The 24,524-nt window shown below is 41.0% G+C and overlaps 2 protein-coding genes across 2 annotated transcripts; both read right to left on the reverse strand.

The window, feature by feature from the left end:
- Positions 1-639: 639 nt before the first annotated feature.
- Positions 640-24,322, reverse strand: LOC120041344. Its single transcript, XM_038986285.1, is given in 8 exon segments — positions 640-1,504; positions 6,128-6,302; positions 7,744-7,898; positions 10,794-11,368; positions 11,630-12,289; positions 22,606-22,646; positions 22,648-23,864; positions 24,313-24,322. Coding segments are annotated over 8 exon segments (3,597 nt in total). The 3' UTR covers positions 640-740.
- LOC120041345 (piggyBac transposable element-derived protein 4-like) lies at positions 9,920-16,273 on the reverse strand. Its single transcript, XM_038986286.1, has 4 exons — positions 16,045-16,273; positions 15,483-15,521; positions 14,710-14,824; positions 9,920-12,445 (listed from the first exon to the last, which is right to left on the reverse strand). The coding sequence occupies exons 1-4, from the start codon at positions 16,193-16,195 to the stop codon at positions 10,648-10,650; spliced, it is 2,103 nt and encodes a 700-aa protein (XP_038842214.1). The 5' UTR covers positions 16,196-16,273; the 3' UTR covers positions 9,920-10,647.
- Positions 24,323-24,524: the final 202 nt, after the last annotated feature.

Below are 24,524 nucleotides of genomic sequence, written 5' to 3' on the forward strand. Positions count from 1 at the left end.
TATTACCTCAACTAGCCTGTACCCCCGCACACTGACTCGGTACCGGTGCCCCCTGTACATAGCCTCGTTATTGTTATTCTCATTGTGTTACTTTTTATTTTAGTCTACTTGGTAAATATTTTATTCTTGAACGGCACTGTTGGTTAAGGGCTTGTAAAGTAAGCATTTCACGATAAAGTCTACACTTGTTGTATTCGGCGCATGTGACAAATAAAGTTTGATTTGAACACTTATTTGTCATTCCCACATGGAATCTGGGAATAATGTGTACATCACTGGTTAGAGGACAATTTGTAGAAAACAGCTAGCTACATTTTGAAGTGTTCCATTTTGATTCATGTGGGTCGCCAACACGGTAAGTGTAACGGAACACTGTTTTATGTTAAATCACACAAATAGTCACATAATTAGTACTCTTCCATTTCAGAGCCTGGATTTTCCCCCTGAGGCTAATATTCATATCATGTTGAAATCAATAGAACAGGGGACAAACATTTAGGCTTCTACATTGTGACATCATTAAAATACTCCTACTACAATGTTAAAACATTCTACATTGTGACATCATTAAAATACTCCTACTACAATGTTAAAACATTCTACATTTTGACATCATTTCATTGATATCATGAAACAACTCCTTGATGTATGTATTTTCTGATGTTTAATCAGAGAACATTTACCAGAGTATCTCTTCCCACATTGATCACAGCTATAAGATTTGTTTCTCTGGTGTCTAGTCAGACTGCTATATGTAACACATTTCCTTCCACATTGATCACAGCTATAAAAGATTTCTCTCCTGTGTGTGATCTCTGATGTACCTTCAGCAAGCTTGAGCGATTAAAACTCTTCCTACATTGATTACAGCTATAAAGTTTCTCTCCAGTGTGAATTCTCTGGTGTAATTGTAATGTATATAATTTTGAAAAGGTCTTCCCACAGTCAGAGCAACTAAAAGGTTTCTCCCCTGTGTGTGTTCTCTGGTGTATAGTCAGGCGGCTAGATGAAACAAATCTCTTCCCACATTGATCACAGCTATAAGGTTTCTCCCCTGTGTGTGTTCTCTGGTGTATAGTCAGGCGGCTAGATGTAACAAATCTCTTCTCACATTGATCACAGCTATAAGGTTTCTCTCCAGTGTGTGTTCTCTGATGTACCTTCAGGCAGCTTGAGTGAGTAAAACTCTTCCCACATTGATCACAGCTATAAGGTTTCTCTCCTGTATGGATTCTCTGATGTATTTTAAGGTTTGCTATAGTGGTGAATCTCTTCCCACAGTCAGAGCAGTGAGCTGTATCGCCTGTGTGAATTCTCTGGTGTATTTTTAGTGAATCTAATCTTGAGTAACTCTTCCCACAGTCAGAGCAGGGGTGAGAATTCTTCCCTGTGGGTTTCCGTTGGTGTTTCTTGAGCTGTTCTGATGTGGAGAGGTTCTTGTCTGCCTCGTCAGCTTCATGATGTTGAGGCTCCCCAGAGGATCCACAATAGTCACCGCTCTCTCCTGTGTGAAATATGAATGTCAGACAGATGGTTAAAGGCCCACAACAGCAGAAATCCACTGTTTATTTTTAGCTAAAAGGTGATTCCCATGACGTTGTACAACAATTTACATCTGTAATGAATGTTTAAATGGTTTTACAAACTTATTTGACAATTGTCTTAACATGACAGTCAGTGATCAACAACAGTCATATTTAGTCTTATTTTTTTCACTTTAACATTGAAGACTCATTAGGTTAGAATATTGTTCCCTTTCTGTGTTTTCTAAAATTGCCGCACGAGGGCGATTCACAATTTAGTTGCAGAAACTCGTCCCTGCTAATACAGAAACCGTTTGATAAGGATGTCGTAAATCTGCATGGAGCAAAAATGTTTGCAATCGTCTCACATCAACTGCTTTATACTTAAAAAACACTTCAACCAGTAAAATGCTCTGTGGCTTTGCTACCAGCTTGTCAGTGAGTGTTAGCATTCAAGCTAACAACTGCTGCATCCAAAACAGGTATTTTGCAACTATCACAACCAAATATTATCTTAGCGACTGTTCAAGCAACAATCAAAACAACAATTGTAAGCCTATGAGAACCCAACAAAAAGTAACAACCTGGTAAATCTAGACTGTTGAATGGTCCCAGATGGTGAACAGTTTATTTAGAAATAATAACCTGGTAAATGTAGACTGTTGAATGGTCCCAGATGGTGAACAGTTTATTTAGCAGTAATAACCTGGTAAATCTAGACTGTTGAATGGTCCCAGATGGTGAACAGTTTATTTAGAAGTAATAACCTGGTAAATCTAGACTGTTGAATGGTCCCAGATGGTGAACAGTTTACTTAGAAGTAATAACCTGGTAAATCTAGGCTGTTGAATGGTCCCAGATGGTGAACAGTTTATTTAGAAGTAATAACCTGGTAAATCTAGACTGTTGAATGGTCCCAGATGGTGAACAGTTTATTTAGAAGTAATAACCTGGTAAATCTAGACTGTTGAATGGTCCCAGATGGTGAACAGTTTATTTAGAAATAATAACCTGGTAAATCTAGACTGTTGAATGGTCCCAGATGGTGAACAGTTTATTTAGAAGTAATAACCTGGTAAATCTAGACTGTTGAATGGTCCCAGATGGTGAACAGCAGTTTATTTAGAAGTAATAACCTGGTAAATCTAGACTGTTGAATGGTCCCAGATGGTGAACAGTTTATTTAGAAGTAATAACCTGGTAAATCTAGACGTTGAATGGTCCCAGATGGTGAACAGCAGTTTATTTAGAAGTAATAACCTGGTAAATCTAGACTGTTGAATGGTCCCAGATGGTGAACAGCAGTTTATTTAGAAGTAATAACCTGGTAAATCTAGACTGTTGAATGGTCCCAGATGGTGAACAGTTTATTTAGCAGTAATAACCTGGTAAATCTAGACTGTTGAATGGTCCCAGATGGTGAACAGTTTATTTAGCAGTAATAACCTGGTAAATCTAGACTGTTGAATGGTCCCAGATGGTGAACAGTTTATTTAGCAGTAATAACCTGGTAAATCTAGACTGTTGAATGGTCCCAGATGGTGAACAGCAGTTATTTTCCCCCACGGTGACCGTTGTACTTGTTTTTGACATGACTCTGAGTCATCAGGTTGCTACATGGGGGTTGAGTAGACAAACAGAGAGGGGACAAAGTCTCTCCTATTTCAGTGGCTGATAATACAGGGGGCGATCCAGGATTGGTCCATTTTGGTTTTAAAACTAATACTAAACTGTATATGAGTCTTTATATTAATAAAGAGGACAATGTGGGACATTGGGATCACATTTCTAAATGATGGGAAACTAAAACACATCTCATGCAGTTCCACATGTGAACTTACAGGGACAGAAGACTTTATACACTGAGTGTACAAAACATTATGAACACCTGCTCTTTCCATGACAGACTGAACAGGTTAAAGGTTATGATCCTTATTGATGTCACTTGTTAAATCCAGTCCAATCAGTGTAGATGAAGGGGGAGGAGACAGGTTAACCCCTTAGAGTTCCTGTCTGTACCTCCACTGAAATCTTATAATACAAAACCCCCATAAACATGTGTTTGAAGCTACGGTGGTACAGAGCTACAGAGATCTCTGTCAGACAGTGAGACATCCGGAACATCTTCTCATGAAGACATCTGAACACACTAATATGATCTGAGGAAAGTGGTACAGCGATCTCTGTCAGACAGTGAGACATCCGGGAAAATCTTCTCATGAAGACATCTGAACACACTAATATGATCTGAGGAAAGTGGTACAGCGATCTCTGTCAGACAGTGAGACATCCGGAACATCTTCTCATGAAGACATCTGAACACACTAATATGATCTGAGGAAAGTGGTACAGCGATCTCTGTCAGACAGTGAGACATCCGGAACATCTTCTCATGAAGACATCTGAACACACTAATATGATCTGAGGAAAGTGGTACAGCGATCTCTGTCAGACAGTGAGACATCCGGAACATCTTCTCATGAAGACATCTGAACATAATAATATGATCTGAGGAAAGTGGTACAGCGATCTCTGTCAGACAGGGAGACATCCAGAAAATCTTCTCATGAAGACATCTGAACACACTAATATGACCTGAGGAAAGTGGTACAGCGATCTCTGTCAAGACAGTGAGACATCCGGAAAATCTTCTCATGAAGACATCTGAACACACTAATATGATCTGAGGAAAGTGGTACAGCGATCTCTGTCAGACAGTGAGACATCCGGAACATCTTCTCATGAAGACATCTGAACACACTAATATGATCTGAGGAAAGTGGTACAGCGATCTCTGTCAGACAGTGAGACATCCGGAAAATCTTCTCATGAAGACATCTGAACACACTAATATGATCTGAGAAAAGTGGTACAGAGATCTCTGTCAGACAGGGAGACATCCGGAAAATCTTCTCATGAAGACATCTGAACACACTAATATGATCTGAGGAAAGGGAGTGAACTAGTGGTAAATGTAGAACTGGTGATTTATGTATCAGGGGAATTGATAGACACTAACAATCAAAGGGCAAACAATTCACACCATGAAGTTAGGAAACAATGAATGTGCACCAATTGGTGGGAGGGAATCTGGAGAGAGACATGCCTTTTATATTATTTAGATTATTTAAAATGTATTTAACTTCTATTTTGAGAAAAGCATCTTATTTCAATTGTTTTAATTTATTTAACTAGGCAAGTCAGTTAAGAACAAATTCTTATTTACAATGATGGCCTACCCCGGGCCAAACCCGGACATGCCTTGCGCACTAATTGGTGGGAGAGAGAGTGATTGTGTCTCTGACCAGCTCACATTAAACGACCGTCGATGACGGCCGCACACCCCAAGTAGGCAACAACATGGGGATTTTGTCTCCGATCTCAAAAACTTGTCTGAGACAGCTAAAATTAGGGCCAAAATGGTACACGCCCCTTCTTGTACTGTCCCTGCAGCCTCCTGCAGACATTATATCATTATGACATCATAAGAAAATCTACACTGGCAGTTATAGAAAGACCCATTTACTGTATAACCATTGATTCTTGAAGAATATAACTTATAAATGCCTCAAATGTTTCAACTGTATTTCCCCGCCAGAAACCAAAACATAAGCTTGTATAACACCACTGTTTATAAACAAACACTGCATAGCCTCAAAATCTGGTCAAAACTATCATTATGACCTTATGGATGTGCAGTCCTTGTATTCATAGTGTAGTGAATTCAGGGGGTTGCCCTGAGCTGAACTCAAACCTGGGTCCAGTGACTGTCAAGCCAACACCTTATAACTGTTACGCCAAGATGTTTGAACTTCTTGACGAGGTCGCTAGGTTTTGGGTTAAGGTTGCTACAATAGCTTTCTCTATGAATTTGAGAGTGGTTACATTTCTCCAGCCCCCATCCCTCAGCTGTTTACCAAACCAAGTGTCAGGGCAGCCATTTTGTTACTTTTTAAAAACTAACCCCTTCAAAAAAAGCCACACATCAATTAACCAATCTGCAGTTTAAACAATAACAGAGCTGTCATTCCACCACTGTTTTGGTAATAAGAAGATTTTATTTAACTAGGCAAGTCAGTTAAGAACAAATTATTATTTACAATGACGGCCTACACCGGCCAAGCCCGGACGATGCTGGGCCAATTGTGCGCCGCCCTATGGGACTCCCAACCATAGCCGGTTGTGATACAGCCTGGATTCGAACCAGGGTGTCTGTAGTGACACCTCTAGCACTGTGATGCCTTAGAACGCTGCGCCTCTCGGGGAAATGTAACTACTCTCAAATTCATAGACAGACCTATAGATGCAAGGAGTGACCATCCATGATACCAACATTATAGTTTTAACCATGTTGAGGCTGTACAGTGTTGATTTACATTGTTTCTAAACATTGGAGTAGAAAAAGCTTATTTGGGGTTCTGATGGGTAAAAACAGTTGAACTAAGCTCATGAGGCATGTGTTATATTCTTCAAGAATCAATGGCTATAAATAAACAATTTAAAAGTTAAAATATGGATGTAGCAATTGCAGATTTCCCCTTTAACACCACACATCAGTTCAACAACTGCAGAGTTTGTGCCTCTGTTTTTAAGACAGTACTTACGAGTGTTAATCAGGGCACGGCTTTTCAAAACCATTTCACGACAAAGTTCATCATTAGAACCATTGTACAGCGTAAGTTGCCTTTGGGAAACCAGGCCCAGATATCCAGTTTCCTCCTCTTCCTTTTTCGATGTGACAGTCACCTCCTCTTTCACTCCAAAAACTGCATCCTCCTCCTCTTTCACTCTGAACGGGTCTTCCTCTTCTTTCACCTTAACATCTCTCTTTTCTTCTTTAACAGTAACATCCTCCTCTTTATCTTCTTCTTTTACTGTAACATCCTCCTCTCTCTCTTCCTCTTTTACTGTAACATCCTCCTCCTCTTTCACTCTAAACGCGTCTCCCTCTTCTTTCACTGTAACGTCTTTCTCTTCTTTTTTCACCGTAACAGCCTCACCCTCTACTTGTTTTTGTATTGTAACATCCTTCTCGTCCTCCTCCTCTTTCACGAGTCCTTCTTTCTCCGTCCAGCAGACCTCTTCTTTAGCAGGAGAGTAGCTTAGTGAACTCATGGTCGGAGATGTTAGCTATCTAGGCTAATGCTAACTTAACAAGCCAGCTAGCAGACTAATAACACCACCGTAAATATGACATTAAAGCGGATAACTAACTAGACGACAGAAGTGGGTTTAAAACACATTAGCTAATATACACTAAATAGCTTTATTGGTTCATCTATTTTGTCTAGCAACCTACCGAGGTGTCTGACTAATTCTTGCTGCTGTTGAAAGAAGCGTTCCGTCCACTAGAATACACGTCACACTAACAGCGTGGCCTTAAATTTCACATCGCCATCTGCTGATTGGAGGGCAAAATATCACAGTAAAACAGTGTATGATGACTATAACATTTGTTGTCACCTTCAATTGTTGCACGTTTTCTCATAAAAAGTAGATTTTAACACTGTTCAGGCAAATTTGCCGACCTCCTAAACTTGGAACCAATCAGAGGCCCCGTACAGACCCCTGATGATATAGGCAGCCAATGGCCTGCTTTTATCTACGATGTAACTACAGCCTCTTGTGAAAACGTGAGCTGCTGTCTGATGAAGAGAAACAGATATATCTAGCTCCCAAACACTGAAATTAGATAAATATATGTTTTAGAGTGCAAATGTTCAGCTGCAATAAGAATTATCTGGATAGTATGAAGAGGGAACTCGACCATTTATCCAATGTATTGAAAGCTAGCCAATTTTCATATTTTTTGGGGAAAAATGTTATTGTTCTTTTAAAACAGCTCATATATTTTTGCACATCATTTTATACACAGAAAAACGGCATTAAAACATAAAACAGTGTTATTACATTTGTTAAAAAGTACATGTTTTAAAAACAATAGAAACAACCATAAATAAAAGTAAATTTTCCTTGTAAAAAAACCATCAAATTCTGTAAAAGCCATTTAACATGTGTACAAATGATTTAACAAGGTAAAACATGTTTAAGACATGAAAACTATGTTAAAAAGTCTTTTTTTTTTCAGGCTGTCTTTGGTCCTTTGTACAGGAACGGGGTGAGTCCTTATCAAAGTAGCCTCCTTCGAATCAATTACCGTCCTGTCCATCGGGGCCCAGAGGAGATCCCTCCCCTAGGAGCATCGCCCTAGGCGCCGCACCGCTGTCAGGTCCATGGCCGCCGGGGCCATGGGTGTTGTGGGGGACCCTTCGCCTGGGGTCGAGGCCCCCTTTCTTCTGTACCACCCCAGGGCTTCCGTGGCTACCATGGGCACTGCCTGGTCTCTACTCGTTCTGCTACCTACCACAGTGCTTCCTTCAGACACATGAGGGTGGGCCAGAGGTGAAGGCCTTCGGTGGAATAGGCCTTCGATCCACCCCATACAGCACGAGCTGGGGCATTAGGTCCTCCCCTGCTGGCAGACACGGGGAGATCAGGGGGCCTGCTTCCTTCCACAGGTCCCTGGCGGCTCTGCACACCCAAAGCAAGTGGCCCACCGACTCATCTTGTCCGCAGCCTGGTCGGGGGCACGCGGGTGTCCTCGCCATGCCTCGGGAATGCATAACGGCCCTGACCGGGAGGATCTCATGGGCGAACATCCAGGACAGGTCCCAGTGCCAGTTCAGCAGAGCAGGATGGGCCACGTTGCACCAAACCATTGTGGGCTCGCCAAACCGTTGAAAGCCAGCCAATGTTACAGTTTGAATAGCCAGTTACTGTAAATGTCCATTTGTGTTTCATTAGCTACCTATCCATGTCAGTTAATTGTATTTTTGAATCATGTTTTGGCCTGATTATATGTCTCATTTCAAGTATCGAGCTGCAGGCTTAAAGAAACATTCCAATCATGTACTTTGCACAGAAACCCAAATAAAAACATGTATATAGAAAGAAGTGTTTGTGTAATGTATCCTAGAATGGAGGTTTAAAGACGACAGCTGCATATCAGCCAATACATATAGCATAGCTAACACATATAGCATAGCTAACACATATAGCATAGCTAACACACATAGCTAAAACATATAGCATAGCTAACACATATAGCATAGCCTACACATATAGCATAGCCTACACATATAGCATAGCTAACACATATAGCATAGCCTACACATATAGCACACATATAGCATAGCTAACACATATAGCATAGCCTACACATATAGCATAGCTAACACATATAGCATAGCCTACACATATAGCATAGCTAACACATAGAGCATAGCCTACACATATAGCGTAGCCTACACATAGAGCATAGCTAACACATAGAGCATAGCCTACACATAGAGCATAGCCTACACATAGAGCATAGCCTACACATAGAGCATAGCCTACACATATAGCATAGCCTACACATATAGCATAGCCTACACATATAGCATAGCTAACACATATAGCATAGCCTACACATATAGCATAGCTAACACATAGAGCATAGCCTACACATATAGCGTAGCCTACACATAGAGCATAGCCTACACATAAAGCATAGCCTACACATAGAGCATAGCCTACACATATAGCGTAGCCTACACACACAGCGTAGCCTACACATATAGCATACCTTGCAGTACAATATTCTCTAAAAACAGTTGTACAACGGCTCCAAAGTGACGCAGCGGTCTAAGGCACTGCATCTCAGTGCTTGAGGCGTCACTACAGACACCCTGGTTTGAATCCAGGTTGTATCACAACGGGCTGTGATTGGGAGTCCCATAGGGCTCCGCACAATTGGCCCAGCGTCGTCCTTTAAATAAAGGTAAAAAAAATATATATATATATATATGAAGTGCAATAAGAGTTTGATGTCTAAACCAGATGAGTTCTCAAATAGCAGCTGACCAGTACCATGGTGGGCATGCATAATGTTGGACGGCCAGTACCACGGTGGGCATGCATAATGTTGGACGGCCAGTACCATGGTGGGCATGCATAATGTTGGACGGCCAGTACCACGGTGGGCATGCATAATGTTGGACGGCCAGTCCTAAATCCAGCAGACTGTAAACTGAAAACAGCTGCTCTGTGGAATCCGGTCCTAAAGCAAACCGTTGACACTTGTTGTATCACATTGCAATGATAAAACTGGGGTGGACGAAAGTGCAAGAATTCAGAATGTGAGAGGACTCCCAATCACGGCCAGATGTGATGCAGCCTGGATTCGAACCAGGGACTGCAGTGCCGCTTCTTGCACTGAGATGCAGTGCCTTAGGCCGCTGTGATACAGCCTGGATTCGAACCAGGGTCTGTAGTACCTTAGACCGCTGTGCCACTCAGGAGCCAATAGATCTAAAATAAGATAAAACAAACAGAAATTTTTTCTTCTATTTTTATTTGATCATCGTTGAAATGCAAAGGCCTTTACATTGAGACAGGAAGTTGAAATGCAAAAGAAAAGGCCTTTACATTGAGACAGGAAGCTGAAAGGATCATTTAGCTGTTGTCCACCACATGGCAGCAAAGTGTCAGACTGATACGTTGAAGAATGACAGCACTACATCATATTTAGTATGAAGTTCTCCCAGGTGTCCCTCATGAGTTTGCCCAAAACTTAATGACTATAGAGAACATACTAAAATGCTATGGCAATAAAAAAATGTAAGTTGACACATACCTCTAGGAATGTCATTCATAATGGATCTTTAGCTTCCCTACGTAAAAGGTACTAACATAAGACGAGAACGCTGATCCAACACAGAAGTGAACTATTTAAGATAAGGGCCAAGTTAGCAGCCAACACTGATCTAATGTCATAAATGCACCACAAACCACACACAAAGTGAGAAGGGGGGGAAAAAAACTATTTACAATTTGATTTTTTGTTTTTTTAAACCACAGTCCTCTACACCAGATTGTGCTGCTGATGCCAAGTCCCATAGCAGTCTCTTTCTGCTGTGAAGCAGAGGGTAACACCTCTACACCAGATTGTTCTGCTGATGCCAAGTCCCATAGCAGTCTCTCTCTGCTGTGAAGCAGAGGGTAACACCTCTACACCAGATTGTGCTGCTGATGCCAAGTCCCATAGCAGTCTCTTTCTGCTGTGAAGCAGAGGGTAACACCTCTACACCAGATTGTGCTGCTGATGCCAAGTCCCATAGCAGTCTCTCTCTGCTGTGAAGCAGAGGGTAACAGAACAAGTAGAGCAGGTGATGGAAGATTTCTTGTGACACAGAACACAACGACGCCTCCCTGCTGTGCTCTTTTTACCCAGAGGCACATTCAGGTCTGCAGTGATGTATTTTTGCAGGTGAACACCACTGGCGACAGGAGTAGAGGGGACAGATGTAGAGCGGACAGAAGGTGCTGCAGTGGACTTTGTGCCGTAGCCAGCAAGCTCCTGGATGAGCAGCTCTCTGAAGGCTAGCTGTGTCATGGGAGTCTGTCCACAGCTCTTAGCCATTTCCTTATGAAGGACGAATGCATTCACCACAGCAATGTCAATGAAGTGATAGAACAATGTCCTGTACCATTTCATTGTCTTGTGGAGAACATTGTTGTAGCCTATCAGAGCGTCTGACAGATCCACACCTCCCATGATCTTGTTGTAATCCTTTACAGCAGCAGGAATGGGGACATCTTTAGTGGTCCATGCCCCATTAGCGTCCTTCACACGCTTGACAACGTGATCGCCACTGTACGATTTGTGGATACTGGAGCACATGACCACCTGTCTGGTATCCATCCACTTTACAAAGAGCAGGTCATCTTTACGAATCCATCGCATGGTACCCCTATCAGCCCTCTTTGGCATGTCGTTTACTTTTGTTTTGGGAAAACCCACTCTGTTGGGACAAATGGTGCCACAAGCCCACACATTCAGCTTCCTCAGGTCTGTGAACAGGGTAGGGCTTGTGTAGAAGTTGTCCACAAACAGTTTGTAGCCCATCCCCAGCAGTTGAAAATCCAATAATTCCATAACTGCATCATAACTAAGTCCCTTACCGGTGTCTGGGATGGATTTCCCCTCGTAAACAAACAAATTCCAAGTGTAGGCACACACAGAATCGGCCAAAACAAACAGTTTGTAAGCCCATTTTGTTTGCTTGTTACGCGTATATTGTTTGAGGCCATTTGTATCCTTTGAGGCTTCCATCCTCTCATCTATGGACACGTTCTGGTTGGGCTGAAAATGGGTCTTGCAGGCCTCAACCATGCTGGGGTAGAGAGGTTTGATTTTGCAGAGCCTATCAAAGCTTGATGTGCCTCTCTTCTTGTCATTGTCGTCGTCAACTTGTGGGTCACTGATATGAAGTGCCCGTGAGATAGTCAGAAACCTGTTAGATGACATGACAGTGGTGGGGAAAGGCAGTTGGTAGAGTGTTGAGCTTCTCCAGTAGTCCTTCAGGTTATTCAACTTCACGAGCCCCATGTAAATAACCAGTGAGATGTAACAGTACAGGTCTTGGATGGAAATGGGCTTCCATGCCTCTTTCTTGCCTACTTGTTTCTTAGCCCCATACTTGTTGGTGTTAGACACCAGCGAATCAAGAACTGACAAGGAGAAAAACATCTGGAAAAGATGAAGGGGGCTGTAATTTGCAGTCATGTCCAGCTGAGGTCCTGGCTGCCTTCTCGGTCTAAATGTTGGTAGAAGTGGCTCCACGTCATCCTCTAGCACAGTGTGCCAGCGGTCCTCTGCCTCGGTGGTAGTTGCCGCTGGCTCACCGGCCCTTCTCCGCTTCTGGGCTGACTTCTTCACACCTCTAGATGGCCGGGCCAGGGTGGGTGTGGAGCCAGAGGCAGCAGCAGCAGGGGTCATACTGGAGGAACCAGTTCCTACGTTTGAATGAGTAGGGGATGGAGGACTGTGGTCTCTTTGGAGTGGCACCCAGAGGTCATCAGAGTCAGAGTCTCTACCACTATTGAGGATTAAAACACATTCAGTTAGATCTCAAGTTTACTGTTATTTTATTTAACCTTTATTTTAGTAGAGGTGAGCCCTGCATCAATACATTACGGGTGAGCCCTGCATCAATACATTACGGGTGAGCACTGCATCAATACATTACGGGTGAGCCCTGCATCAATACATTACGGGTGAGCCCTGCATCAATACATTACGGGTGAGCCCTGCATCAATACATTACGGGTGAGCCCTGCATCAATACATTACGGGTGGAACACAATCACTATAATGAAATATGTTGACCAATAAGACATTAAAACTTCTTGCCACTATAGGGGGTGCTGTTTTCGCATTAGCATAATTTCCTCTACAGATTAAACTGCCTCTTATTCAATTATTGCTCTTACTATATGCATATAATTAATACCATTGGATAGAAAACAATCTATAGTTTCTAAAACCGTTTCAATTTTGTCTCTGAGTTAAACAGAAGTCATTTGACAGCACTTTCCCTGACCAAGAAGAAGAATGCAAGATGTGTATGCTCGCTTCAACGCTCTGCCTATATATGGTCACGCCACCTATGACCCGAAACACACTTCATTCGTCTTCCTCTGGGTGTCAAGAGGACGTCAGAGGAGAAATTTTTTGTTTACCTTGTACTGACGTGAAATAAGACCTATTTCTTTGGCGTGACCGACAACTTCCGGTTCTCTGATTCGCGCTATTTGGAGGTGCGATTGTCTACTGTTTTGCTGCCGTTACGGATGAAAACTATCTCCGTCTCGAAGTTTGTTTGATACATGTGACCATATCATCTTAATGTATGTTTTTTCAATATAGTTTAATCAGATTATTTGAATTTTTTCGGGAGTTTTGCCGTGTTCCGTTCTGTGACTTTTTTTACTTTGGCCAGTCGACCAGTACATATGCTAAATGAAGAGGGAAAGTTGCCATTATGAATGGATTGAACGACTCATCAGGACTAAGGACACATTGATCAACATTCTGATGAAAGATCAGCAATAGTAAGACCCAATTTACGATGTTATTTCATATATCTGTCGTGCATGTGAACTGGTCGGGGGCGCCCAGCTGGTTCTGGCTGGCGTGGCTATGCTAATTTAGCGCTACATTTTGTTTTCGCTATAAAACATTTAATAAATCTGAAATATTGTTTGGATTCACCAGATGTTGGGCTTTCAATATCTGTACGCTGTGTATTTTTCTGAAATGTTTTAAGATAAGTAATTAGTTATATGACGTTGGTCTCTGTAATTGTTCTGGCTGCGTCAGCACTATTTCAGATTGCAGCTGCAATGTAGAACTGTGATTTATACCTGAAAAATGCACATTTTTCAAAAAAAAACTATGCTATACCATAAATATGTTATCAGACTGTCATCTTATGAAGTTGTTTCTTGGTTAGTGGCTATATATATTTTTATTTAGTCGAATTAGTGATAGCTACTGACGCAGGAAAAAACTGTTGGAGTAAAAAAATTGTGTCTTATGCTAACGTGGTTAGCTAATAGATTTACATATTGTGTCTTCCCTGTAAAACATTTTAAAAATCTGAAATGGTGGCTTTATTCACAAGATCTGTATCTTTCATCTGGTGTCTTGGACTTGTGATTTAATGATATTTAGATGCTACAATTTACTTGTGACGCTATGCTAGCTATGCTACTCAGTGGGGGGGGAGTGGGGGGTGATCCCGGATCCGGGTTGGTGACTCGTTTAAGGTTAAGAAAGCCACAGTATGTCATAGCCAACATAACATACAATGTAGTAGCATAGCCTATGTGTCTACCTCAACAGGGTTGAACAGGGTACACCTGTTAATTGAAATGCATTCCAGGTGACTACCTCATGAAGCTGGTTGAGAGAATGCCAAGAGTGTGCAAAGCTCTCATCAAGGCAAAGGGTGGCTACTTTGAAGAATCTCAAATATAAAATATATTTTGATTTGATTAACACTTCTTTGGTTACTACATGATTCCATATGTGTTATTTCATAGTTTTGATGTCTTCACTATTATTCTACAATGTAGAAAATAGTAAAAAATAAAGAAAAACCCTGGAATGAGTAGGTGTGTCCAAACTTTGATTGTACTGTGTGTTATATATATATATATATACACTATTTAAAAAATAACTAATAATATACACATACACATATATATATTTAAAAAATCCAAGAAAAATCTCTCAAATGAATACGCAACCATTTAAACAACTGCATTAGCATGAGAAACAAAAACCTATTTTACTTACTGATCTAAAAGTGGATCTTTTCCTTCCAAAAACATTTCTTCCGCGCTGGAATCAAAACTCTGGTCACTCACAGAGTCCTCATCCATTCCTTCTGTGTCACTCTCCCGGTCAATTTCTGCAATAATATCATCAAAATGTTTATACTTGGACTTTGATTTAGCTTTTCCACTCTTAGTAGCCATGTTTAACTTTTTCAGTTTTGAGAAAAGTTTGTAGAAGAGAAGGAACTGCTGCGTAACGTAACGTAAACTACAGTGTGTCCTGTTTCCTTTCACCAGAGAATGAACTCTGTTGTGCACAGCTCTAGCATGATGGCTGTTTGTCCTACAAACGGCATTCACATACTGCTGGAAAGCCCAGCTCATTGGCTATCTAGCTAGTTATATTTCAAAACGATAGGTGGTCATTGGACCAAGACACTGTCAATCAAGTGAACACAGCTCGTCTCATTGGTGAGTAATGATGGCTGACCTTCATGGTATAATTGACGTGTTGCCTAGCCAATACATAATGTAGAATGATGAAACAAGTTTGGTTGCCTTCTAGAGAATCTGGGGATTGCACAGGAACCGAACTTGACCGGGTTAAACAACATTTTGCCGATTTAGATTTCATAAATTGTTTTGTTGCAAGTTCAAAGAGTCGGAATTCATGCAAAACACTGTATATAACATGGATCGGGGTAGGATATAAACATGGATTTTATCAAACAAAACTACTGGGATCCTCAGGATGACAAATCAGAGCAAGATTACTGTAAGTACATTATTTACCATCAGAGCAGCAACTGTCCAAATTTAGAGACACTGATCCTGTAGAAGTAAACAAAAAAAAAGCCACATCAACCAATCTGCAGTTCAAACAATAACAAAGCTGAAATTCCACCACTGTTTTGGTAATAAGATGATGGATGGGGCTGGAGAAATGTAACTACTCTCAAATTCATAGACAGACCTATGGATGAAAGGACTGACCATCCATGATATCAACATTATAGTTTTAACCATGTTGAGGCTATACAGTGTTGGTTTACATTTACATTGTTTCTAAACCTTATTTGAGTAAAAAAAGCTTATTTTGGATTCTGGTAGTTGAACTAAGCTCATGATACATGTGTTATAGGCATGTGTTATATTTACGCAATAAGGCACGAGGGGGTGTGGTATATGGCCAATATACCACGGCTAATGGCTGTTCTTAGGCACGACGCATCGCGGACACAGCCCGTAGCCGTGGTATATTGGCCATTTACTACAAACCCCCGAGGTGCCTTATTGCTATTATAAACTGGTTACCAACGTAGTTAGATCAGTAAAAAAATATGTTTTGGCATACCCGTGGCTTCAGCCTCTACTTGTTTTTGTACAGTGACATCCTCCTCTTCTTCCTTCTCCTCTTTTACGACAACGTTCAGCCACAGACCCTCTTTCTCCGTCCAGCAGACCCCCTCTGCTTTAGCAGGAGGTGAGTAGCTTAGCGAGCTCATTGTCGCGGACGTTAGCTAGCTAGGCTAGTGCTAACTTAACCAGCCAGCTAGATGACCAATAACAACACCGTAAATGGGATAACTAACAAAACGACAGAAGTGTGTTTAAAACACAGTGGCAAATATACACGAAAGCGTCTAAAGAGCTTTATTGGTTCGTCTATTTTGGCTAGCAAGCTACGGAGGTGGCTGACTGACTGTTGCTGCTGTTGAAAGAAGCGTTCCGTCCACTAGATTATACGTCACACTAACATCACTGCCTTAAAGTCTCAGACCGCCATCTGCTGACTGGAGTGGGTAACGCAGTTGAGAGAAAATAATATTTTAATTTTCAGACAAGTTAACGTTTAGGAAGCATTAATTTTTACACACCAATGTAACAACATTGTGGTTAAAGACTTAGTAACGTAAGTTGCAGTCACGATCTGGTTACCCATATGTACAAAAGTACAAATGTTTTTGCGTTATTACAACCTATTTCCGGCTATCTTCTAAATTACCCACAATGCAATATTTTGCACCGTCATATTGATCTACTCTGTACTACGGAGTTCGTGTGCTAGATTGTCCATTATATATAATCTATATATACTTGTGTTCCCTTATGTACTTTCTGTATTGATTTGTTGTTAATAAAAATAAAAAAAAATAGAAAAAAAATGAAAATAAAAAAAGTTCGTGTGCTTCATGTTGGTTTGTTTATAATATTGAGAACGTTCTATTGAAACTCTGCTTTTCATCGACAGCTTTTCTTAAGGATAATTTTTACTCCACACATATATTATATATGAAATAATCGGGACATATTGTATGAAAATACTTCTTTGTTTTTAGAATATTGTTTCCTAAATAATATCCTATTGGTGAGCCAACTGGTACATTTTACTCCGCACATATATTATATATGAAATAATAGGGACATGTTGTATGAAAATACTTCTTTGTTTTTATAATATTGGTTCCTAAATAATATCCTATTGGTGAGACAACTGGTAAATGCAGAGGGTCTTTTACTTCATTATAAGGAATTCTGATCACTTCACAAGGTCTCTGTAACACCTAAACAGGTTACAATCATTTTAGATGCCATTCCCTCAGGCGTTGCTTTATTATTCAGGAACGTGTCAAGACCCTCAGAACATACCTACGATTACCCCTGTTGACTCATCAGTAGGAAAGATTTGTTTCTCTTTTAGTCCATTCAACAACAATAGATCAATAGGAACCTTGTTTCAACAGGATGTTGTGTCTCTTCCTCATGTCATGTTGGTCCATTCAACAACAATAGATCTATAGGAACCTTGTTTCAACAGGATGTTGTGTCTCTTCCTCATGTCATGTTGGTCCATTCAACAACAATAGATCTATACCTCATGTCATGTTGGTCCATTCAACAACAATATATCTATACCTCATGTCATGTTGGTCCATTCAACAACAATAGATCAATACCTCATGTCATGTTGGTCCATTCAACAACAATATATCTATACCTCATGTCATGTTGGTCCATTCAACAACAATATATCTATACCTCATGTCATGTTGGTCCATTCAACAACAATATATCTATACCTCATGTCATGTTGGTCCATTCAACAACAATAGATCAATAGGAGCCTTGTTTCAACAGGATGTTGTATCTATTCCTCATGTCATGTTTGTCCATTCAACAACAATAGATCTATATGAACCTTCTTTCAACAGGATGTTGTGTCTATACCTCATGTCATGCATTATTGGAATGGTTTTATTGATAACATCTGTTGGAAAAAAGTTTTCATGTTGCCACACAAAATTCTCTTTTAGTCCATTCAACAACAATAGAACGATGCATGCCTTGTTTCAACAGAATGTTGTGTCTATACCTCATGTCATGTTGGTCCATTCAACAACAATAGATCTATTCCTCATGTCATGTTGGTCCATTCAACAACAATAGATCTATACCTCATGTCATGTTGGTCCATTCAACAACAATATATCTATACCTCATGTCATGTTGGTCCATTCAACAACAATATATCTATACCTCATGTCATGTTGGTCCATTCAACAACAATATATCTATACCTCATGTCATGTTGGTCCATTCAACAACAATAGATCAATAGGAGCCTTGTTTCAACAGGATGTTGTATCTATACCTTATTGGAATGGTTTCATTGATAACATCTGTTGGGAAAAGGTTTGAATGTTGCCACACACAAACCAACTTATTAACAAAATTAAGGAAGTTTATTTAAAAATTATTCGTAAATATTATCCTGCCAACCACTATATGAAGTAAAAAAAAAAAAAAAAACATAATTTCAAATTGTACCTTTTGTAATGACCACCCAGAAACAGTGATGCATCTTTTTTGCTTTTTTGGCATTGTATTCATGTCAGGAATCTGTGGCAAGACACCAGTAGATGTATAATTGACAGTGGTGGGAAAAGTACTCAATTGTCATACTTGAGTAAAAGTAAAGATACCTTAATAGAAAAAGTAAAAGTCACCCAGTAAAATACTACTTGAGGAAAAGTCTAAAAGTATTTGGTTTTAAATATACTTAAGTATCTAAAGTAAAAGTATAAAGCATTTCAAATTCCTTATATTAAGCAAACCAGACTGCACAAATATTTTAAATGTTTTTCTTTACGGATAGCCAGGGGCACGCTCCCACACTCAGAAATAACTTTCAAATTAAGCATTTGTGTTTAATGAGTCCGCCAGATCAGAGGCAGTAGGGACGACCAGGGATGTTCTCTGTTTAGTGAGTCCGCCAGATCAGAGACAGTAGGGACGACCAGGGATGTTCTCTGTTTAGTGAGCCCGCCAGATCAGAGACAGTAGGGACGACCAGGGATGTTCTCTGTTTAGTGAGTCCGCCAGATCAGAGGCAGTAGGGACGACCAGGGATGTTCTCTGTTTAGTGAGTCCGCCAGATCAGAGGCAGTAGGGACGACCAGGGATGTTCTCTGTTTAGTGAGTCCGCCAGATCAGAGACAGTAGGGACGACCAGGGATGTTCTCTGTTTAGTGAGCCCGCCAGATCAGAGGCAGTAGGGACGACCAGGGATGTTCTCTGTTTAGTGAGTCCGCCAGATCAGAGGCAGTAGGGACGACCAGGGATGTTCTCTGTTTAGTGAGCCCGCCAGATCAGAGGCAGTAGGGACGACCAGGGATGTTCTCTGTTTAGTGAGTCCGCCAGATCAGAGGCAGTAGGGACGACCAGGGATGTTCTCTTGATACGTGTGTGAATTGGACCATTTTCCTGTCAAAATCTATGCAGTAAAAAGTACACAATTTTCTTTAGGAATGAAGTGAAGTAAAAGTTGTCTAAAATATAAAGTACAGATACCCCAAAAAAACGACTTAAGTAGTACTTTACATAATAATTGAACACATTTATGAAGATTTTACACTATTATGGAGAGATGTACTGCTTGGATTCTTTACTTACGATAGAAATAAGTTGAAACAATTTTATGTAATTAATTCAATTATTATTTTGGGCAAATTTCATATTCACAAATGTAAATTTACAAACAAAACACCACATTTTATTACGTTACAAAAATACATTGAACTACACTGCTCAAAAAAATAAAGGGAACACTTAAACAACACAATGTAACTCCAAGTCAATCACACTTCTGTGAAATCAAACTGTCCACTTAGGAAGCAACACTGATTGACAATACATTTCACATGCTGTTGTGCAAATGGAATAGACAAAAGGTGGAAATTATAGGCAATTAGCAAGACACCCCCAATAAAGGTGTGATTCTGCAGGTGGTGACCACAGACCCCTTCTCAGTTCCTATGCTTCCTGGCTGATGTTTTGGTCACTTTTGAATGCTGGCGGTGGTTTCACTCTAGTGGTAGCATGAGACGTAGTCTACAACCCACACAAGTGGCTCAGGTAGTGCAGCTCATCCAGGATGGCACATCAATGCGAGCTGTGGCAAGAAGGTTTGCTGTGTCTGTCAGCGTAATGTCCAGAGCATGGAGGCGCTACCAGGAGACAGGCCAGTACATCAGGAGACGTGGAGGAGGCCGTAGGAGGGCAACAACCCAGCAGCAGGACCGCTACCTCTGCCTTTGTGCAATGAGGAGCACTGCCAGAGCCCTGCAAAATGACCTCCAGCAGTCCCTTCAGTTTCCCTTAAGTCCTGTTAGTGTGGCTGCTCAGCCTGCCTAAATTATCCCTCACCCATCATAGCCCTGCCATTCCCAACCAATCAGAGCGCTTCGAAATGTGCTTCTGGACACTGCACCCGCCCACTCAGGTCAGAGTGTTATCATCTGGACACTGCACCTGCCCACTCAGGTCAGAGTGTTATCATCTGGACACTGCACCCGCCCACTCAGGTCAGAGTGTTGTCATCTGGACACCGCCCACTCAGGTCAGAGTGTTATCATCTGGACACTGCACCCGCCCACTCAGGTCAGAGTGTTATCATCTGGACACTGCACCCGCCCACTCAGGTCAGAGTGTTATCGTCTGGACACTGCACCCGCCCACTCAGGTCAGAGTGTTATCGTCTGGACACTGCACCCGCCCACTCAGGTCAGAGTGTCATCGTCTGAAGGGAGAAGACGTCTGTTTCTGATGACTTTTTATTGTCGACTGTAACACAAATGTCTGAATGTTGTCAGTCCATCGAAATGTAAGTTGCAGGGGGGGTTTGTCGGTGGTTTTACAGTTGAAGTCGGAAGTTTACATACACCTTCGCCAAATACATTTAAACTCTGTTTTTCACAATTCCTGACATGTAATCATCGTACAAATTCCCTGTCTTAGGTCAGTTAGGAATCACCACTTTATTTTAAGAATGTGTAATGTCAGAATAATAGTAGAGAGAATGATTTATTTCAGCTTTTATTTATTTCATCACATTCCCAGTGGGTCAGAAGTTTACATACACTCAATTAGTATTTGGTAGCATTGCCTTTAAATTGTTTAACTTCGGTCAAACGTTTCAGGTAGCTTTTCACAAGTTTCCCACAATAAGTTGGGTGGATTTTGGCCCATTCCTCCTGACAGAGTTGGTGTAACTGAGTCAGGTTTGTAGGCCTCCTTGCTCGCACATGCTTTTTTTAGTTCTGCCGACAAATTTTCTATAGGATTGAGGTCAGGGCTTTGTGATGGCCACTCCAATACCTTGACTTTGTTGTCCTTAAGCCATTTTGCCACACCCTTGGAAGTATGCTTGAGGTCATTGTCCATTTGGAAGACCCATTTGCAACCAAGCTTTAACCTCCTGACTAATGTCAAGAGATGTTGCTTCAATATATCCACATAATTTCCCTCCTCATGATGCCATCTATTTTGTGAAGTGCACCAGTCCCTCCTGCAGCAAAGCACCCTCACAACATGATGCTGCCACCCCCGTGCTTCATGATTGGGATGGTGTTCTTCGGCTTGCAAGCCTCCCCCTTTTCCCTCCAAACATAACGACACTCATACTCATTCAAGGGTATTTCTTTATTTTTACTATTTTCTACATTGTAATAGTGAAGACATCAAAATGATGAAATCACACATATGGAATCACGTAGTAACCAAAAAATTGAAACAATCAAAATATATTTTATATTCTTCAAAGTAGCCTTGATGACAGCTTTGCACACTCTTGGCATTCAATTCATGAAAAACAACAATGTAAGGTTAGAGTTAGCAGTATGGTTAAGGTTAGGGTTATTTAGGCATTAGGGTTAGCAGTATGGTTAAGGTAAGGGTTAGGCATTAGGGTTAGCAGTATGGTTAAGGTAAGGGTTAGGCATTAGGGTTAGCAGTATGGTTAAGGTAAGGGTTAGGCATTAGGCATTAGGGTTAGCAGTATGGTTAAGATAAGGGTTAGCAGTATGGTTAAGGTAAGGGTTAGGCATTAGGGTTAGCAGTATGGTTAAGGTAAGGGTTAGGCATTAGGGTTAGCAGTATGGTTAAGGTAAGGCATTAGGGTTAGTAGTATGGTTAAGGTAAGGGTTAGGCATTAGGGTTAGTAGTATGGTTAAGGTAAGGGTTAGGCATTAGTGTTAGCAGTGTGGTTAAAGTAAGGGTTAGGCATTAGGGTTAGCAGTATGGTTGAGGTTAGGTTTAGGCATTAGGGTTAGTAGTATGTTTAAGGTTAGGTTTAGGCATTAGGGTTAGTAGTATGGTTAAGGTAAGGGTTAGGCATTAGGGTTAGTAGTATGTTTAAGGTTAGGTTTAGGCATTAGGGTTAGCAGTATGGTTAAGGTAAGGGTTAGGCATTAGGGTTAGCAGTATGGTTAAGGTAAGGGTTAGGTATTAGGGTTAGCAGTATGGTTAAGGTTAGGTTTAGGCATTAGGGTTAGCAGTGTGGTTAAGGTTAGGCATTAGGGTTAGCAGTGTGGTTAAGGTAAGACTTCTCTCCTGTGTTATTTATAAAAGTCCTGACAAAACAAAACTCTTGCCACAGTCACAACAGTGGTAAGATTTCCTCTCCTGTGTGTTTTCTCTGGTGCTTAGTCAGCTGACTAGATTCAGTAAAACTCTTCCCACATTGATCACAGCTATAAGGCTTCTCTCCTGTGTGTGTTCTCTGGTGTACTATCAGGCTGCTTGAGTGACTAAAACTCTTGTCACATTGATCACAGGTATAAGGTTTCTCTCCTGTGTGTATTCTCTGGTGTGATTTTAAATATCCTGATATAACAAAACTCTTTCCACAGTCAGAGCAGTTGTAAGGTTTCTCTCCTGTGTGCTTGCTCTGGTGTATAGTCAGCTGGCTAGATGTAGTAAAACTCTTCCCACATTGATCACAGCTATAAGGTTTTTCTCCAGTGTGAATTCTCTGGTGTGCTTTTAGTGAATCTGATCTTGAGTAACTCTTCCCACAGTCTGAGCAGTGGAAAGATTTCTCTCCTGTGTGTTTTCTCTGGTGAATAGTCAGCTTGCTAGACGTAGCAAAATTCTTCCCACATTGATCACAGCTATAAGATTTTTCTCCAGTGTGAATTCTCTGGTGTGCTTTTAGTGAATCTGATCTTGAGTAACTCTTCCCACAGTCTGAGCAGTGGAAAGATTTCTCTCCTGTGTGTTTTCTCTGGTGAATAGTCAGCTTGCTAGACGTAGCAAAATTCTTCCCACATTGATCACAGCTATAAGATTTTTCTCCAGTGTGAATTCTCTGGTGTGCTTTTAGTGAATCTGATCTTGAGTAACTCTTCCCACAGTCTGAGCAGTGGAAAGATTTCTCTCCAGTGTGAATTCTCTGGTGTGCTTTTAGTGAATCTGATCTGGAGTAACTCTTCCCACAGACAGAGCAGTGGTGAGACTTCTTCCCTGTGTGAATTCTCTGGTGTGCTTTTAGTGAATCTGATCTTGAGTAACTCTTCCCACAGTCTGAGCAGTGGAAAGATTTCTCTCCTGTGTGTTTTCTCTGGTGAATAGTCAGCTTGCTAGACGTAGCAAAATTCTTCCCACATTGATCACAGCTATAAGATTTTTCTCCAGTGTGAATTCTCTGGTGTGCTTTTAGTGCATCTGATCTTGAGTAACTCTTCCCACAGTCTGAGCAGTGGTGAGGTTTCTTCCCTGTGCGTTTCCGCTGCTGTTTCTTGAGATGTTCTGATGTGGAGAGACTCTTCTCTGCCTCGTCAGTGTCATGATGTAGTTGAGGCTCCCCAGAGGATCCACGATAGTCAGGTCTCTCTCCTGTGTGAACAACAAAGTAAGACAGATGGTTAAAGGCTCACAACAGCAGAAACATACTGTTTATTTTAGCTAAAAGGTGATGCCCGTGATGTACAATAATTTGTCCTTAATGTTTAAATGCTTTTACAAACTTATTTGACAATTGTCTTGGACAGTCAAGTGAGCAACAATAGACATATTCTGTCTTATTTCTTTCCTATTTGTAGTAAAGTGGATGATTGTAGACTATAAATAAGTTATTACAGTTGCTGAAACCCTAAGCAGACTTTGTCACTAATATAGGCCCCGTCAATATAGGCCCCTCCAATATATTGCTGAAACCCTAAGCAGACTTTGTCACCAATATAACCCCCACCAATATAGGCCCCACTAACATAGGCCCCTCCAATACAGGCCCCTTTCTGTGATTGCAAAAATTGCACATTAACCTCTGTGTCTATTCACAAACTCACCGCCATGGGGGAAAACTCAGTGGAGTTCTCATTGGCTGACAGCAAAAATAGCCTCCATTTACAGGTTGAATACGAGTGCATTTCACACCACTATTGGATTATAATTGTAAGGCTCATTTGAAATGTCTTATTGCTTAATATGTTTGTGTCGTCGCAAATCAACTGCTTTAATACTTTTTAAAAAAACTTCCGACTTCAACCAGTAAAA

Source organism: Salvelinus namaycush, unplaced genomic scaffold, assembly GCF_016432855.1.
Source record: "Salvelinus namaycush isolate Seneca unplaced genomic scaffold, SaNama_1.0 Scaffold448, whole genome shotgun sequence".
Classification (NCBI taxonomy): Eukaryota; Metazoa; Chordata; class Actinopteri; order Salmoniformes; family Salmonidae; genus Salvelinus; species Salvelinus namaycush.